General features: G+C 32.6%; 4 protein-coding genes across 4 annotated transcripts; 1 reads left to right on the top strand and 3 right to left on the bottom strand.

The window, feature by feature from the left end:
- Window positions 1-2,176: 2,176 nt before the first annotated feature.
- LOC123204091 (protein LEAD-SENSITIVE 1) lies at window positions 2,177-4,241 on the top strand. The gene is made up of 2 exons (XM_044620676.1): window positions 2,177-2,523; window positions 3,387-4,241. The coding sequence occupies exons 1-2, from the start codon at window positions 2,430-2,432 to the stop codon at window positions 4,058-4,060; spliced, it is 768 nt and encodes a 255-aa protein (XP_044476611.1). The 5' UTR covers window positions 2,177-2,429; the 3' UTR covers window positions 4,061-4,241.
- Window positions 4,242-4,436: 195 nt separating this feature from the next.
- LOC123213516 lies at window positions 4,437-7,134 on the bottom strand. The gene is made up of 2 exons (XM_044632973.1): window positions 6,807-7,134; window positions 4,437-4,772 (listed from the first exon to the last, which is right to left on the bottom strand). The coding sequence occupies exons 1-2, from the start codon at window positions 6,948-6,950 to the stop codon at window positions 4,704-4,706; spliced, it is 213 nt and encodes a 70-aa protein (XP_044488908.1). The 5' UTR covers window positions 6,951-7,134; the 3' UTR covers window positions 4,437-4,703.
- Window positions 7,135-9,200: 2,066 nt separating this feature from the next.
- LOC123215384 (protein PHYTOCHROME KINASE SUBSTRATE 4) lies at window positions 9,201-11,059 on the bottom strand. Its single transcript, XM_044635448.1, has one exon. The coding sequence runs from the start codon at window positions 10,986-10,988 to the stop codon at window positions 9,426-9,428; it is 1,563 nt and encodes a 520-aa protein (XP_044491383.1). The 5' UTR covers window positions 10,989-11,059; the 3' UTR covers window positions 9,201-9,425.
- Window positions 11,060-15,896: 4,837 nt separating this feature from the next.
- Window positions 15,897-17,544, bottom strand: LOC123198171 (heavy metal-associated isoprenylated plant protein 45). The gene is made up of 3 exons (XM_044612851.1): window positions 17,452-17,544; window positions 17,240-17,315; window positions 15,897-16,245 (listed from the first exon to the last, which is right to left on the bottom strand). Exons 1-3 carry the CDS (start codon window positions 17,497-17,499, stop codon window positions 15,923-15,925), a joined length of 447 nt encoding a protein of 148 aa, XP_044468786.1. The 5' UTR covers window positions 17,500-17,544; the 3' UTR covers window positions 15,897-15,922.
- Window positions 17,545-19,646: the final 2,102 nt, after the last annotated feature.

Raw genomic sequence — 19,646 nt, 5'->3', positions numbered from 1 at the left:
AGAAATGGTGAAATTTTAAAGTTCTGAGGTTTATAATTAAAATGACAATTTTACCCCTATCTCTAACTAAAAAAATGGACAACTGTAACATCCCTCCCTAGAAGTACTACCCATCGAAGGAGAAATGTTACGAATTAATATTCGGAGCGTCTATTTTTTTCTTTTTAAAAATACTTTAAAATAAATGCATCATTAAAAGTGTTTAGGAAGTATTCCAAGAAAACTGAAAATCTGGAAGCGAACAAAAGATGTATACTCATATGAAAACTCATCTGAAAGCATCTGAAAACAAGGAGTAATCATATACAACTGTACCATAATCTCAAAAAGTCAAAAGTCAACAAGAACATGTCACTGTATGCATGTAATATAAACCAGAGATAACATGCTCCAGCCGGATCTATCTACACTGACCTGACCCTGTCTCGCAGCTACCTCGATCACCTGTACCTGCAATCAGGAAAGAAAAGGAGAGTGAGTGATAAGAACACTCAGTAAGGGGAAAAAATCAAGTAAACTATCTTTTTTTTTCCCTGTTCTAACTCACTTTTGGGACTCAACCTCATATCCTAACCTCTTTAAGAGATTGAGGGGGTAATTTAGTTCACTCTTTACTATTTGGGTCATACTTTGTCCCATCTGGTGTCTATTTAATATTTTCTGGAAGCTAACTATAGAGATTTGACACTTTTCTAAGGTCAAGCTCTTTTTCTTTCACTACACTATTTTTGAATCTGAATTGAGCTCTGCTGCGAGCATGCTCTACTGCGAGTGGACCCTACTAGGGGTCTATGTCTTACCACGGAGATGTCCTACTGCGGACGTGCCCTACTACGGGCGGTGTAGTGTAAAGTGCCCCCTCATAGTTTATAGCATGCATGCGAGTCTTATATCTTACTAATTTTGCTTCCATCTAAATTTATTCATAACTCACCAGACATTACTCTTAGGACGACCCTTGAATCTTGAGTCCCAACCTTTTCTTACTTTTCTTTCTTTTCTTTTTCTTTTTTTTTTTTTTTCCTTTCCTTTCCTTTCTTTTCTTTTCCTTTCCTTTCTTTTCTTTCTTTTTCCTTTCCAAACTGTGAAATACTGTTCACAACCCTATTCATTTGACAGGGCAACCTTTTTTTTCATACAATTTCACAGTCCAAACGGTTCCTAATTCATACAAGTTATATATCGTTGAAAAGAGGATTCAAAGAGCTTTCCAAAAAGATATAACAGCACTCATAATTCATCAGATAAGATAGCCAAAATATAGACGAACTCAGTGGCAAAAACTGTAAATATTATGCAACTTTTTGCCATGAATAAAATCACATACATAGACATCCCAAATGGCAAAACAATATTCCTCAACATCAAAATTAACATTTATAACATAGATCTAAGGAACCAAAAGCCTAAAACATATCACATATCAATGATGATATCTCTTACCTTGTTTCAAGCCAAATCTTTGCAAGTTGGTTTCCTCCTCTTTGTTTTGTTTCTTTTATCATCAAGATCACTTTAAATCAATACTAAAACACACTAACATATTTACATAACATGCATATAAACATAGATAAAAGGAGAAGGAAGGAGATCTTTGGTTACCAAAGCTTCCAAGGTGCTTCTTTTTTTTTTTCTTTTTATTTTATCTTCCAATATCTCTTCAATTTCTTCCTTTGGCTTCAAGAAAGCAAAGAAAAGGCATAAGAATGGTGGCTGGAAGATGGACGGAAATGATGGAAAAATCTTCTCTTTCTCTTTATATATAAAGTCTTATCTCTCTTTTTCTCTATCTTTTTCCTTTTTTTTCTTTTTCTTTATATATATATATATATATATATATATATATATATATATATATATATATATATATAAACACACATATACATGTAAAACAAATATATATATTTAAAATGAGAAATATCTCTAAATAGAGTCAAAAGATATAAATACCTCTGAAACATACCTGAGGGTATTACAATAACAGTTTGGTCATGGGTGAAAAAAGTGGTTTTTGATCTGTCATGGGTATTACAATAACAGTTTGGTCATGGGTGAAAAAAGTGGTTTTTGATCTGTCATGGGTATAGGTTTGAGATGGGGGTAAAAAATGGGTGGGAAAGAGTCCTTTCCCCGTATAATTTTATAGAAAGATATATACACAAACGTAGATGTAGGCATACTCAAATTAATGATGGAATTTATTCGCAAACCATAATGAGTAGATATTCTTTCTCTTCTAAGCTAAGTAAACCTTGAGAAGGAAATTGAAATCTCCCATTAATTCGATAAAGTAGGCGTTATTGCGATTTCTACAGTTGGAAGAGAAGATGCAATTAGGGTTACGTATTCTCTAATATTTTCCAGAATTTAGTACTTGCCGAAGGCAAAGGGTCTCTTGTAACGCCAGATAACATCAAAAGAAGAATAAAATGGGAGTTCTGTCAAACAAAATCGATAGAGAAGATCTGAAGCCTGGAGATCACATCTACTCTTGGAGACAAGCCTACATCTACGGTCATCATGGTTCTCTCTCATTTCTATCCTTTCGTTTATGGATTTCTATCAAAGTTAATTTTAAATACTTTTAGGCATTCGAAGGTTGTAAATCTGTAGACTATAGTGGGATTTTGGAAAAATTAAAAAAAAAAAAATAACATTGAATATTTTTAGGCATTCGAAGGTTTGAATCTGTAGTGGCGTTTTGGAAAAATACAAAAACGTTAAACCTTAGCGCCGGCATTTGCACCATCTTATTTTTATTATATGAAATTATTAATTCATGGGGGTGTTTAGAGATGTCTTTCTTTCATGCTAAATGTTTTGGGGAAAAAAAAAAAAACCATTAAGTCTTGGTGGAATTGGCCTTGAATATAATTCTTTGAGTTGTGATGACTGAAGCATAGGGATAGTTTCAATGATGTCAATGGTATATTTTTGTTCCTTCGTTAATTTTTTTTCCCCTGTAAAAAGTTGTTTATTGTGTCTGTTTTGCATCCTAAATCTGTTATTTTCATTCTGAATGTTTATATGAATTTTTTTTTCAGGGGCAAAACGTATATGAAATGTAACAGAGTTCATTGAACTTGCTAAGATTTTTCTTTGAGATAATCGAGTATTAGCTTCCTATTGTTCTTGACAGATACTTAAATCAGTAAAATTATGCGTATTCATTTTGAGTACACAGATAGATATACATTTAATATCTGTCATCAAGTGATTAGATGATTTTAAATTAAAAATAAAGTAACACTCATCATATGATGACACATCATATGTGTACTCAAAAGTGAGTATGTATAGCATTGCTCTACTTAAATTTATGTTGCACAGTTAAGTATTGAAATGCCAGTTTTAGCATTGCTAATGTTGGTTTCAATATGCACTAGGGATATATATTGGTGATGGGAAAGTGATTCATTTCACTAGAGGAACAGGACGGGAAATTGGCACAGGAACTGTCTTTGACCGATTAATTTTTAGCTCTTCGCCTGCTCACTCTTCTGATAATCCATGTCCAAAGTGTGGTGATCATTCAAGGCTTGATGGTGATGGTGTCATCATCTCCTGCATTGACTGTTTTCTTGATGGTGGTAATCTCTATCTCTTTGAGTATGGTGTCTCACCAGCTTTATTTCTTGCCAAAGTTCGTGGAGGGACAAGCACCCTTGCCCTTTCCGATCCCCCGGAAGATGTTCTCCACCGTGCCAATTTTCTTCTCCAGAATGGTTTTGGTGGCTACCATGTTTTCAAGAAAAATTGTGAGGATTTTGCAATATACTGTAAAACAGGTCTACTTGTGAATACTAGCATCAGTGTGGGTAGCAGTGGGCAGGCGGCATCCCTTTTAGCTGCTGTAAGTGCTGTTGTTTCTTCACCCCTTCGATTCTTGACTACCAGCTTTGGTGGCCTGGCAGCTGTTGGTTATGGTATTTACTGTGTCAACCGAGTTGTTTCCGATATCGGTATAAGACGTGATGTAGTGAAGTTACCAGTTGAGAGTATTGTTGCCTATACTAGCTTAGACGGGGTAACTGCTACAGTTAATACTGCTATAGAATGATTTGTTGACATGAATTCCTTTGGGATACAAGGTGTTACCCCATTTCTCATGCGGGGAAATGTGAAAAACCTTTCCCTTGGATAAATCCTTATTTGTATCCAAAATTAAAAAAAAAAAAACATTCAATTGTCTGTTTTCATGTATTCTGACACTAGCGAATGTGAACAGATTTGTATTTGTATGTTTCTATCTTTATATGTTCTTTGTTATGTTTTAAGAGAAATATTAGGGGTACAAATAAATTATGCAAATTTATTTTTATATAATGAAGTGATAATTTTTGATTGAATAATTTTAAATTGAGATAAAAATTTAACAATTATATCATCTAATCACAAGTATTTCTAAGTTTGATTGTAAGTGATGGTCACATAGATAAATGAAATATTATGATGAAATCTCCATTAATTTATATCAAATCACTTGATATACAGACTTATAAAATCAATACATCAGAATGAATCCTGCCTTGAAACATAATAGTCCTTTGTATTCTCGGAAGAAGTTCACGCACAATACACTTGAAACAACTAAGAAAATTCTATAAACGTGCAACAAAAAATTTCTTCAAATATTAGCATTCCTCACTACTACAACAATATATCAATCCAATCCAACCCATACATCAAGCAGGTGACTGCAGCTAGTAAGGCCACAAATCAATTCCACCAGGCTTTTTGACAAGGATCTGATTATATTCCGGCCTTGCCATCTACAAAAAGAAATTTGCATCAGAACTTAATGCTATATACAAATAGATAAAGCATGTTATATTGAGAATCAATCCACCACTAAAACTGTCAGCCATAGAATAGAATATGAAAACACCAATTGACTCAAATAAAGAAAAAAATATGATATCAAATTAATACTAAAAGTTTACCACAAAGACAATGGGAAGAAATCCAATTCAGTTCATATATTTAGTTGGGCAATTAAACTTTTACCTAACAGATTTACACTAATGAAAATTTAATTGTATGACTAATATTTTTGTTACCTTACAAAGGTCATGCATTTGTGTTTGCATGTAAATATTATCATGTATTTATAAATGATTAAAAGTACAGTACATTTAACAAAGAACATAAAAAGCCAACCAAACCGGATAATCTTCAAGCTTCCCTGACCACCCAACTTCAAAAATTAGTTTAAGCAAAAGTGAGTTATTCTATTGAACATTGCCAGCATAGGGACAATTGTCCTCACAATTTCACCTTTCCATTCAATGAATATGCATGCTGTTACTTAATAAGCATTTATCAAGCAATGAGAATATGGGAGAAGACTGTCCAAATTTCTATTTGAAGGATATCCAGTGGTGAATCTTCCTTACTGAGGGTGGTCATGTTACAAAACCCCAACTGAGTCCACATCACTAACAAAAACTTGTCCATTGATCTTATAAAAAGTTGGCACCCTCAATTAAAAAACTGGTTTTTAAGGGTAATTTCTACTTAATGTGTCACTATTAATCAGTAATCATATTAACAAGATAACTTAGGATATGTTGCTTATTGCTATCCAGTAGTGTGTGGGATTTGCAAAATCACCTAACAAGGTATATGGGCCCTTGTGGATGTTGGTTTCAAAAGCATGGTGGGCTAATGACCCAGTTAAGCCCTGCATCCTTAAACTAAGGTTTGGCCACTAGATCTACCACAACTTGCTTGGGCACTCTACAAGTCAGTTTTTCAAAGTAGTAGCTTGTGCCTCTTCCATTATAAGATGAATTTTAAAGATGATATCAACTGAATTTATCTGTAAAAATTGGAATCAAAACAAAAACTAAGCAAGGAGACTCTTTGTTACTAACATGGTGTGGGATCCTCAAAAGCATGGTGGATTGTTACAACCCAAACAAAGCTTGCATCAAAAAGCTAAAGTTTCACTATTAAAATTTTTTTTGGTAAGCAAATTGTTTTGCTATTAAAATTATAAGCAGTTGCAATTAAAATGAAACCTACATCAATAAAATTATAACAACCCAAATGAAACCTACTTCACAAGTCAGTTTTCAGAAAGCACTTTCTCATACACTCTTCCATTACAAGCTGATTTTTAGAGCCAATTTCTACTCAATTTGTGCATAAAAATTGGTACTAGAGCAAAAGCCATAGAAGGGGAAGCTTCCTTATTGACATGGCATGGGATCCGCAAAGTTACCTAATTAAGTTTATTGGATGGTAAGGACAATCGCTGGTGAATTTTATCAATCCAAATAAGTCCCATGTCACTAAGTTAAGGTTTGGCAATCGGTCAGATAGGCACTTGCTCAGTCACCCATGTCTTGTCGGCTGGCTTTCGAGGGCGAATTTTCCTATGCACAAGACATTGCCCCAAATCCAGAATTATATTTTATTTTCTAGATTTTGAATGTGTTCATTTTAAAATTAACGCTTAATATTGCATTTTCACAACTGAGCCCAGAATCCAAGATTCTGGATCTGCACTGAGGGTATCCACATGAGATCTGAAAATTCTTCTCCAACAATGACAAGCTGAAGAGTCATATGAACCTATCTTTCAAAATTAAGAATTATTTTTATCACGAAACTAAAGGATACATCCCTAAATGTAACAAGAACAAGTCCTAACCAAGCATTATGCAATAATCCGGACAAGACATCAACAATTCACGAGACTTCAAAATCAAATAAAATCATTTCTTCCGTTTTCAGCAGTTTATAGCCAATTAATTATAAATCGGAGAACTTAAAGGAGTTGGAGAGAGTCGAAGACTTACGAGATCTTTGAAGACGATGAAAGCGATTATGAAGAACAGAAGGAAAAGAATCTCGAACTCCGCAAATTTGACGAACGAAAAAACGGCATTTACTCCCTTCGTCAACGCAGACTCCTCCCTCTTTCTAAACGGACGTCTTTCCATTTCTGATTAAAATCAAAATTTCTGAGAAAAAGAATCAGATACAAATGTTTGGTATCCAAAAGCATTTATGCAATTGGACTGCGTGAAAATTTCATCGGTCAGACAATTTGACCATCGATTTGTTTTTTCATTTTATCAGGAGAATGACTATTTCAAGCCAAACCCTTATTTTCTTGAAATACTTTTCCACCCTTTGAACTTTAAAGTCCATATTTTCCACCTATCTGACCGATTTTCTTATATATTAAGCCTTTTCCACCCATTTTTTTTTTTTTAAATGAAAAACCCCAGCCAGACTTAAGGGCGGAAAAGTTTTGTATACATTAAGGGTGGAAAAGTCTTTCAAGAAAAAAAAAAAAGCCAAACTTCGACCATTTTTGTTTGTAATGGAAAACCCCAGCCAAACTAAACCATTACATTAGGTCGAAATTAATTACATTGAACAAGATAAATCTCGGATTTAATAATTGATCTCACAACTACTGAACCAAATAAAATAAGAGTTTGATCTTAATATATCATTAAAGAAGACTTGAATTCATATTCTTTTATATATTAAGTTTCTTCTTTTGTCATTCAAGTTATCTTTTGATGGTCATCTTTAATCATTTTTAATTATAAAATTTTAATTATAATTATACTAATTTAGTATTTTTATTATCTTTATATTTTATATTTTTTTCTTTTTTATTTTACTCTGGTAGACTCATTTCTCTCATTCTTATTGTCAACATAAACTCTTTCTTTTCCACCAACAACATACTAGACTGCCTTCACCCTTTAATCATTCCTTTCACTTGACTGTAACAACTAATAAACAATTGTACTTTAATGTTGCAGTCTCAAAACGATGCTTGATTGTGTGTCATGCCATGTATTTTGGTTGAGCTCATTCTCGAAGATGAGGTGGAATGGAGTGATGTCATTGCAATGGTGGTTATGGATGATCTTAGGACAATGATGAGAGATTGAACAATGATATTTGGAGGTGGGAAAGGGCATAATGACAAAGGAGAAAACGTTGGAGGAGAAGTAAAAGTGGAGCATGTCAAAGGCATTTTAGAAATACGAAATATCTAAAAGTTTTGAATGAGAAAGGTTATGGTTGTGATGTTTGTGCAGGTGGGATATGTTCTACACAAGCTTAACTTGGTGTTGGTGGAAACTATTCTACACCAGCATTTTAGAAACTATTAGAAATTATATTACGGTGGTACTATATACACAAACAATATATATAATTTTATACATAAACAATTATATGTCATCATATGATTGAGTAGTTTTAAATTAAAGATAAAACACCAAATTATATGCCCTCGACGAAGTTCTTCGTCTCCCAAGACGAAGACGAAACCGATCGAGTCTTCAAATGGGAGGAAAGCATTCGCCGGAAGGAGAGACTGCTTCGGAAGGGAGAGGCCGTCGGCAATGGAGCCGGAACGGTAGGTCACCGGAGATTTCAAAACCAAACCTTAGGGTGAAACTGCCATTTTTTAAAACTTAGAGTGGGGAAAAATTTTAGTTTTTAAAGTTTAGGGGGGTAAAATTAGATTCTATTTTAGTTTATTTTTAATATTATAGCAAAAATGATGATTTTACCCTTCCCACTGTTAGAGTTTTGTTAAATCTAACCGATCATGGGTGGGTGTTTGATGTTTCCATAGTTAAAGGGTGGAAACTTGAGAAAACATCAAACCTTGGGTGGGAAATAGTCGTTTGGCCTAATTTGAATTCATAACTTAAATCGGTAGTTTGAATTCATACATTGATTTGATTTGAATTTATGACTCGGATTAACTCAAATTTATAGTTCAAATTGATGGCTTGAATTGATGATTTTATATATTATTTGGGTAAAATAATTTTGTTTTGTTAATGAGTCATAAACTCAAGTTAAGAATCCAAGCTGCGAATTTAAATTATTGATTCGAATCATAAATTCAAGATGTGTCAAGCCGAGCCACAAATTCGAAATGAGGCAAACCACGAATTTGATTCATTGATTTGAACAATGAATTATAATCAAACTTAAATTAAATCAAATCGAATTATTTTTTATTCAAAACGAACTAAAATCACCTTTAATTTTGATTCGATGAATTGAAACCAACTTATTTTTTATTCAAACCAAAGTCAGTCAAGAGATTTTCAGATTTAACCTGCCTCGATACCACCCCTATTAGTTATCATAACCCTTGTGAAAAGTGAGCTACATCCAAGGGCAATGCGTAGTAATGTACACATGTATTATCGGAGATTAGGATTATCATGATTTTACTCTTCAATCATAATGAAATCATATCTTACACACGGAAACAGATCACACAAATCTTCAAATCTGAATATAAAAAAACAGCACAAATAAAAGGAAAAGAAAGAAAAAAGAAATCGAAAAAACAAAAAGAAGACAAGGATATTGTTTGACAGAGTCAAATATGAAGGTAAATCGATGAACCACCAATCCATCACTAGCTATGTCGCAAAAGGAAGGGGCAAACGATAAGATTGAGACCTTGCAAGGGATGGCTTATTCAAATTTTGTGCCCTACTACTCACATGCATATATGCATTATGCTGGCCCATTCTTTGAACCTCAGGCACATATTTCACTGGATTCGGCCCCACGTTCACCGCCTTCTCACATCGACAGTTCAACAACCCATTTCCTATTTTCTTCTTCCCGCTGCCACCGCAGCCGCCCCCACCATTTTCTTGATGCACCATTGCCATATCATCTATTTCTGAAGCTACAACTGAGTAATCAGTAACACTTCCTTTATCAAATCCCTCAGCCGTAGTGACACTCCAGTCAATGCTTGCTTCACTTGGCTCATAACATTCTGTTGTTAGTATGGATGGTGTCATTGGCTCATCTAAACTCCTACGACAATTATAAATCAAACTCCCGTTAATATTTGTGGCTGTTAATCTTCTTGCGTCAAAGCTTGAAGCCTCATCCAGCGAATCTCGACGATGGTGCATCGGATATAGCGTACTTTGAGTAGAAAAGCTTTCTATTTCGAACAAGTCTGAGCTTGTATCGCTTGCAACGTCGTCCTCTGCGATTCGAGCTCTGCTAGGACTCGCCGGAAACGTGAAACTCTGACGGGAAACCAACTTAGTTTGGTTTTTAAGCTCGGTTGATTTTCTTGAAACACTAGTTTCATCGGAAGGTTGGAAAATTTCCAGTGACTCTAGCGGCGGATCTGGATAAGGTGGTGTATTTTGTTTCAATTTAGGAAAGGTGAAGCCAGTTGTGGAATCTGAATAAGCTCTGCCTGAAGCAAATATACGATGGCCTAAGCCTAGATTTGGAAAACGATTCTCAGCAGAGATTCTATAAGTTGCACTTTTGGAGATAACTTCACGGCTTTCACTCCAGTTTGATGTATCCATAGAAACTTCAATTGACTTGTGGGTTTGCTTTTTCTTATACAAATGTGGTGGCGTTTTGGATTCTGAAGCTAGTACCGATAGATTTTCCTCAACTTGGACTGATTTTTTGCCAGAGCAAGGGCACATTCTTCCAAAAAGCCATTTAGAAGCTGTAGCTGGCCCTCCTTTTTTATCTTGATCAGAAGTAAGATTTCGCATGGAGACTGCAATTGCGCCAGGAGGATTTGACAAAAGCCCAGTCTGGCTATTCCAACTAGCTTTTGATGAAGTAGTTGGCGTTGCATTGAAAGAACGAGCTCTATAGTTCCTCGGGAACCCGTCAAAGGATGAAGCTGAAGAAAATCTCGGCACCGCAAGCAAATCGCTCGGCTCAGATATACGCTCCAGACTAATAACATTAACTGGAGATACTCTCTTGCTCACTTTCGCCTCATTGACGCTGGTTTCATTGAAGTATTTTCGGGCGTCAAAAATGCTTATTTCTGCATTAGCGCCTTGATTGGGATCATCATCTGTTGCATCTCTGACAGTTGATCTTTCTGGAAAAGAAATGTCAGGGAGAGAGTGGTTCATTAAATGAGAAATGGGTTCATTAGAAAAGTTGCCATTCATGGTTTTGATCATTGTTGACCCCTCCATCTTTCGCTGGTCTCTTTAATGCGGAAATGGGATGTACTAAGAAGATGAGAAAGAAACTATTCAGTGGGCAGTATGGCCATGACTAAATTTCTCTTAAGATTCCATTCGTCTATTTATACGCAGAGTTCAGTACAAAACAGTATCATCAAAAGCTGTAAAAACTAACTGTTTTTACTAAGTTAAAAGTCAATCAATCAGAATTTAACCCAATGAATAACTATAAAGTTCTATTATTAGTGTAAGCCAATAATTGAACAGTGATGCCAAGATCAACACTATGCACTATTGGCCATTCTTATATAGATCCATCATTTGTTGCTAAAAATTCATACAATAATTTTACTATTAAACATTCGCCGTAATAAGTTACTACTACTATTAGAGGTGGCCAAGGATCTATGAGTTTAATATGCTTACTTTAATCATACGATTAGTTTAGATAATGTTTTATTATTAAAATTAAAAATTTATATTAAATATATATTAACTAGAATTAATATGTTTAATAAAATTTCATAAAAATTGATAGGTATAAATAATTATTGTATTTATTTAAAGATAATAAAAAATACTAATATATTATTTTACCTAAATATCTTTGCGTTTAATTATTTTAAAATATTTTTTATGGTATTTATTATATTAATTGAAAATAAAATTATTTTTATCCTAAAAAATTAATAAATAAGAATATAATTATAATAAAATGAAGATTATTTTAATGATCTTTAAATATTTAAGTTAAAAGTGATAATAAGATTACCATCCATAATATCTGTCATATCACCATTAGTAATAAAAAATTATCAAAATTTTTTATTACTTATAAACAAAACAAAATAATTTAAGTAATAAAAAATAAATTACTAAAATAATATTTATTTACCCCCAACCAAACCCCCCCAAATTAAGTTTTTTTTTTTTTTTTCATATTTAGCATCATTATTTGAAAATCCCCCGCATCAGTAGATAATTAGGATCTAACTGTATCTAGAAGATGATGTCGTATATGCAACTTATCATTGCTAGAATGAAATTAAACCATTAAAACACTATATTAGGAGTTTTCAAACTCTGATTTCAGAGTTTAGTGTAAATCAATCAATAACCCTAAAATAAAATTAATCTAACCCTAATTTCAAAAGAATCGTAATTTTTAAATTTTCAATCCCTAACTCTAGGCTGTAAATTCTAAATTATATATATAATCTATTGTGTCTAACTCTAATACCACATGGACTATAAATTTACATGAAAAAAATATATTTTTATTTGATCTGTAATATCTCACATAGATTACACAGTATTGAGTTAAATAAGTTTAAGATTATAGAAATATCAAATTGAATCATATCTCTGAATATATAGAGTTTTCAAAATTTAACTACATTGAAATGATCTTCTATCAAAAGTTCAATAAATCATAAAACTCATATCGATGTTTTCTATCCAAATTATTATCCGTAAAATATTGTATTGAACTCATATTTATTAATCACCTTAAGTTTATCAGTAAACTATCATTAGATTATATAATTATCCAATTTTATTGAATCAAAATTATGATTAATGTTAATTCAAAATAAAATACCATGTTGTCTTACTAATATTATATTATGTCGAGTGTCAAATGTGCGCTTGAAGGGAATGTACTTCACTTCTCAAAAGAACATTAATGTTTCTATCAAGTGCTTGTAGAAGTGTATGCGAAGACATTCTTGCATGTCATTTTATTGCTTTATGATCACGATTGAAGCATATGCTCAATGACTAGATCAAGTTAAGGTTAACAATTCAGCATAATCATTAATTAAATGACTTTTGGTATTTCTATGAATTGCATTACATAAATTGCTCCATTCTCTGGTCATGTTATTTTGTTTGTTTTGGTGTAAGAGAAAAATCCTTTTGATCTAAAAGGTATTGTTCCCCAAAAGAACAACTCAAGAGGCTTTAATATAGATAAGGCCAAAGGACTATTTCCCACTCAAACTATGTTGAATTCTCAAAGTTTCCCCTTTTAACTATGAAAATACTGTTTACCCACCCATGACCGGTTAAATTTAACAGAACTCTAACTCCTGAAAATTTAATCTTATTTCCCCTCTTAAAAGTTTAAAAACTAACATTTTTCCCTAAGCTAAGTTTGAAAAGATCGCATTTACCCCCTAGGGTTTAGTTTCCAAACCCCTTCACTTTCTCCGACGCCATCGCCGACCGTCTCTCCCTCCCGATGGTTTTTCTTCCACCGTCAGCCCCCCTCAACTTTACGCTAAACCATCCGACGTCAAGAGACGACGTTTGGGAAGAGGAATCGTCTTCCTAGAGGACGACGAGTCATCTCGTCTTCGTCTGGGAAGATGATTCCTCTTCCCAGACGTCATCTCTTGACGTCGGATGGGTTGGGGTGAAGTTGAGCAGGGCCGGCGGTGGAAGAGAAACCATCGGGAGGGAGAGACGACCAGCGATCTTTTCGAAACTAAACCAGCGGGGCCGGCGGTGAAAGTGAAGGAGTTTCGAAACTAAACCCTAGGGGGGAATGCGATCTTTTCAAACTTAACTTAGGAGAGAAAAGTTAGTTTTTTAAATTTAGGGGGGAAATAAAATCATATTTAAGTTTATTTTTAATATTAAATATAAAATAACGATTTTACGCTTACTACCGTTAATTTTAACTGTTCATGGGTGGGTAAACAGTATTTTTATAATTAATGGGAGAAACTTTGAGAATTCAGTATAGTTTGGGTGGAAAATAGTCATTTGGCCCATAGATAATACTAAGCTATAAAGAAGTCACTTGCCTTCAAAGTGGCATGAGATAATAGTACCCTCAAAGTGGCATATGATTATGGTGTGGTGCTGTATAAGGGTCAGTCGCCTCAGAAAGAGCTAGAAAATTTTTTTGATGTGAAGTACCATTTATTATAGTTTGGGTCAATAGGAAGGGTAATATAATAAGAGTATTACTATATGTATATATATTTTTATACATAATTTGGATACACATATGATATGTCATCATATAATTGGGTGTTATTTTTTTTAAATTAAAATCATCTAATTACATAATAATACATCATTTGTATATCTAAATTGTATATAAAAATATGTACGTATAATTTTATTGATATAATAATCTAATAAAAGTTTAGAAATGAGTTTGATGTGATCACTAATACACTTCACAAGTTATTATATAGGTTAACAGGTTAGTGTAAATTTTTGAGTTATTAAACTTTTGATAAACTTTGATTAGATCATCTTTCTAAAATTTAACACAACAGGTTTATTTATTAAAAATTGTTATTCAAAAAAATTTCAGAAGAAAAAGATCGGTCATTGCAATGCAAATAAATTTTAGAAACTCTATAGATTCAAAGGATATGACTTAATTAAATGTTCTTATCCATTTTCTATTTAACCCAATATTTTATAATCTAATACAATGATTTTGTAAATTAAATTTAATGTTGTTTAGTTCATGTAAATCCATCTTACTTGAGCAGCATAAAATTTCCAAGAAACACCCCAAAGGTGGCAGATGAACTTGATGCCCTAGAAGCAACATATGCCTACCTGGCATATACAATTGTCTATGTGGCTTGTGTCGAATTTGATTGGCATATTTTATTGCTTATGTGGCTTGTACGGATTTTTGCCTACGTGGCCCTTACAAATTTTGCCTGTTCCAGTATAGATTTTACCCATACCGCATGTGCGAATTTACTTGTGTGGCATGCATAAATTTGCCTGTGTGGCATGTACCAATTTGGCATGTGGCATATACTGATATTTTCTATGTGGCATACACAAAGTTGCACGCGTGGCCTTTATAATTGTTGCCTAATTAGCATACATGAAAGTCACCTTACAAGTGGGATAGGAAAATATATCGAATGCGATTATTGGATTAGTAAGTTAGAATTCTCCTCGGCGAGTACTAATTCTTTTGATACAATAAAATTATATATATCTATTTTATATATACAAATAAATATATATTTGATATATGTCATTATATAATTGAATAATTTTAAATTAATGATAATACAATAAAACTATGTTTACCACTTTAGGTACACAAATATATATACATTTATATGTGTTATCACGTAATTGAGTGATTTTGAATTAATGATAAAATATTATCTAATTATGTGATGACACATATAAGTATAGGCCTAGATATGATCCGAACCGATTCAATCTCGAAAGCCGATTCAGCTTGATTTAGCTCGGCTCAAATTCAAATTGAACTTGAGCTAAAAGATTTGGCTTGTTTTTTAATTCAAATCGAACTCAAGCCAAATGGTGCTTGGTTTGAATTTGGGGCTTGAATCAGTAGTTCAAATTTTTGACTCGATTCGGTTTGAATTAGCTCGAATTTAGTAGTTTGAATTCGTGACTCGGTTCAAATTGAATAAAAAATTTTGAATATTATTTAAGTAAAACGAGGTTATTTTGTCAATGAACCACGAATCTAATCCATACATTTAAGCCAAACCAAGCTGTAAATTTGAACCATTAATTTGAGCTATGAAATCTAGTCAAACTCGAACTGAATCGAGTTGAACCATTTTTCATTCCAATCAAACTTGAGCCGAGCTTAATTTTGGCTTGACAAATTGGAGCTAGACCATTTTCTATTAGAATCAAACTCGAGACAAGGGATATTCGAGCTTGGTCCAACCCGAATCCATCCCTATATAAGTGTGTACACAAAATATGTACATATAGTATTGCTCATGATAATATAATATCCAATTATATGATAACACATATAAGTGTGTATCTATTTATATACTAAAATAGGTATGCATAGTTTTGCTCTTTTCAAAAAGTGAAATCATAAAAAATACTTACAAAAAAAAAAAATTGCATACCCTTGACTACTTTATTATAGGGTTATGGCATTTGTGCAATTAAGGGCAATGTCACATAATGCTACAATATGCATGTACATTATCTTCGCTAAAGAGATGAACGGTTTCATCAGGGATGGTTGAATAAGCTTGGTCAGGGAAGTAGCCATGAATGCTTTCATTATAGCCATGAGTGTAATAGTTATAGGAAGAAGCATAGGTAGATTCATCCAAATATGTGGATGCATATGGATAGTATTCGCTGTCATATGGGAACGGCCAAAACTCTGCCTTTCTTCCCGTTCTCCTTACAACTTTTAGAATTTTTCTGTGGTCAATGTACCCAGTCACTGTTACCTTCTGCTTATCCATGTCTATTGCCAAGCTATCCACCCCTACCATTAAAGGACCAACTTTATATTAATATACTCTTTTAATTCACCCCACATAATAAAAAAAATAGATGGCATAATATCATTAAAGATGGTAATAGGACAATACAGATAGAAAATTTGCTGAAATTATAATTTTGGTTTAATAAAGTTGGATAATCAAATACTCTAATAATAGTTCTCAGATCAATTTAGGCAATAAAAAAAATTAAGTTCAATATAATTAAAAAGTTATGATCTGAATAGACAGCATTAATATAATCCTTTATGTGTATTGAACATTTGATAGATATATTGACCAGATCCCCTTTACAAAACCTACATTGAAAGTACTTATTTAATGATATTTCAAGAGTAGAAAACTAATCATTTAAATATAAGTAATTTCGACACATTACGAATTTAGATTATCATATTACATGATGTTTTGGGTAATCTTATAACTTTAAAGTTTTGAATATAATGTTTTTAATCGATACATAAATACTGAAATTAGGATTAATTAATTTTATTTGACTTATACAAAATAAATCTTACAAACATGGCCTCGGAAAGGCCTCTCCAATTTCCCACCACATTTGGGGTTGTGGTCTCCATGACTCTATTTAAATTATTCAAGAGGGACAGGAATGTAGAATTTCTATATATGGGTAGTGCTTTCTCCAACCCAGTAGAACTACTGAAGAATCTTTCCATGTTATTTGAGCAGGGGGAGGAGAAGCACAAAAAATTAACACAAACTACGTATATAATCATATAAAAAAAGAAAAAAAGACACGCCATGGACAAAACCTACATACATACGAATTCTAAAGAACTATTGCTGAAGATGTGGAGCAGGTTAGAAAAGAAAAGAAAAGAAAATTTTGTAATGTGACAAACTGAAAATCAACTACGATCTTTGCCCTGCGTGGAAACAAAAACGAAAACCATAGAGGATATAGCAATGGAATCCTCTTAAAATCAAGCTTCTTGGACAAAATATATGAAGCCTCACCGTCTATTTTAGAGATTGCTCTTCGTATCCTCTTTTCACATCCTTCGCAATCCATGTGTACCGAAAGCTCCACAATCTGTAAGCATTTATATATATATATATATATATATATATATATATATATATATATATATATAACACGTTATAAAATATTTTTTATGTACAATATTAGTACAATTATATTTTTTATATAATAACAAGCAAGGACTTACGGTCATGGCATTGGGTAACGCCGGTTTCCGGGAGAGCCTTCTAAACATGAAGAATTTTCTCTACCCTGGAATGCCTTTCTTCCGAAGCTGTCCAGTTGCTTCTTAAATGCATGTTTGGAAAATGTATTCCTTTATGCCTTGGCTTGTATCACAATCTACATGTGGCTTAGAATGTCGATATCCACTTTCATATATGTTGTACCACTACATATACGCTATATTTACTAGAGTTAAAAGGCCTCCAATTGGAATAAGTCTCGCTTCATTTTCTCCATCCCTAGTACTTCTTAGGTTTTATCATCTCCTTTGTTATACGGAAATGAAAACATGAAAACAAAAATGTTAAAACATATTTTCTCGAAAATACTAGAAAACGTATAAATATAGTAGATTTGGGATTTTCCCCTATAAATACCAAATTTTATTTAAAAAAATATAAAATAAGACAACTTTTTAATTATAATAAGGTGTGTATAGATAACTTAGTCTATCAACCGATACCCAAATAAATTGTATATATCAAATCTGACAAAACTGATTTTTCAAATATTTATTGACAGTTAGAAAAATCGGAAATGAAGGGAAGATAAATTTTAACACAACGAAGAAGAGATAAGTTTTAGATGTCGGAGAGGAGATGAGACAAAATCAAAGTTAGGATTCGAAATTGTGAAGGAGAGTGAATTATGAAATTGATTTTTAAACGATTAAAAAAACGAAGAATAGATGTTTCTTTTCATGAAACAAGTTTCGTATATTTTTAATATTTTTGAAACATTCTCGAAATGTTTCATACTAGCTTCAAGACATTTCTAAAATAAAAACGTTTCGCAAACGCAAAAAGGCACCATGGACAAATTGTTAAACTTAGATATTAGTCAGTCGATACTTTTAAAGTTTAAAACTTTAGATAAAGTTATTCTTCTTAAATAAAAATTGTAACTCTATCTACCCTAACTGTTGCTAATATTGTAAGTGGAAACTTGAAAGTAAAAGAATATGGAAAATATAATGGCGCGGTCTGCTGAAATTGATGGCAGTGGGAATCTATCCTCCGCCTGATTCTTTCATCTATTTGGCTTAACTCAAGCATTTCTGTGCTGAACCGAGAACTGGAAAGCATTACTGAAATGGACTAATGATAAGATCATTTGGCGCCACCATTTACAGCATATTGTCAAAGTGATAACCTGGTCCCCTGCTCATCATTGTTTATTATCTCTTTTTCTTTTATAACTAGACCGTCTTTATTTATTGAACAGATAAACTCGGGTCATAATAACTGAACTCACAACTTCATAAGCGTGATAAAGACTCGAACTTATATTTTCGCTTTGAAGTTCTTGCTCATCATTCTTTATTATTATTATTATTATTTTTAATAACCGGATCATCTGTATTTGTTAGATGAGTAAACTAAGAACACAATAACTAAACCTATAACCTCACAAACGTGATAAAAACTCGAACCTAAACTTTTACTTTTGAAGTTTTAATGCTACATCAGTTTTGTCAATCTGAGATCTATTTATTATCTCTTCTTATACATTACTTATAATAGTACGTATTCTTTTAATTTATGTCTATGGCTGAAATGCCAAACTTTTGATCAGATTAAGAATTAAGGATCTGAATTTTATGTATAAATCAGTACCCAAAAGTAAAATTGGAAAGAATACATGCATTCGCTTGTGATATCAGATAAATGATATCACTAGTATAGATTTTCTGTGAGAGCAGAATATATTGTAAATAAATTTCTACGATTCCTTTTCCTTATTCTTGCTGTGTGCTGGGCATGCAAGTTGGAGAAATTTTGATGGGAATATCAGCGGAAAGGATTAGTTAGATGTAATGCTGGGTTGAGAATTGTTGCAGCGAATGTTTTTCTTTCTAGTGTCATCTCTCAAGCATATGCTTGTCATGTATGCATGCAGCTTTCTTCCTACTAGTGGATTGGTGGTATTTTTTTTTTTTAATTATAATGTCAAATTAAATTGAAAATAATTATTAAAAAAAAAAACAGGAAGTCCTTAAGCTTTCCAATAGAATCACTAAAAATTATCTATCTATTATTTATACATGGTATATTTTTACGTTGTTACACTCAAATCTTTTTGATTTTGTATACCTATAGTTATCAATATCTTATAATATATGATACATATTATATGATACGATATAAAAAAATGATA

Source organism: Mangifera indica, chromosome 1, assembly GCF_011075055.1.
Source record: "Mangifera indica cultivar Alphonso chromosome 1, CATAS_Mindica_2.1, whole genome shotgun sequence".
NCBI classification, from domain to species: domain Eukaryota; kingdom Viridiplantae; phylum Streptophyta; class Magnoliopsida; order Sapindales; family Anacardiaceae; genus Mangifera; species Mangifera indica.
The sequence above is the reverse complement of the archived record's forward strand: the minus strand, read 5'-3'. Positions and strand labels throughout refer to the sequence as shown.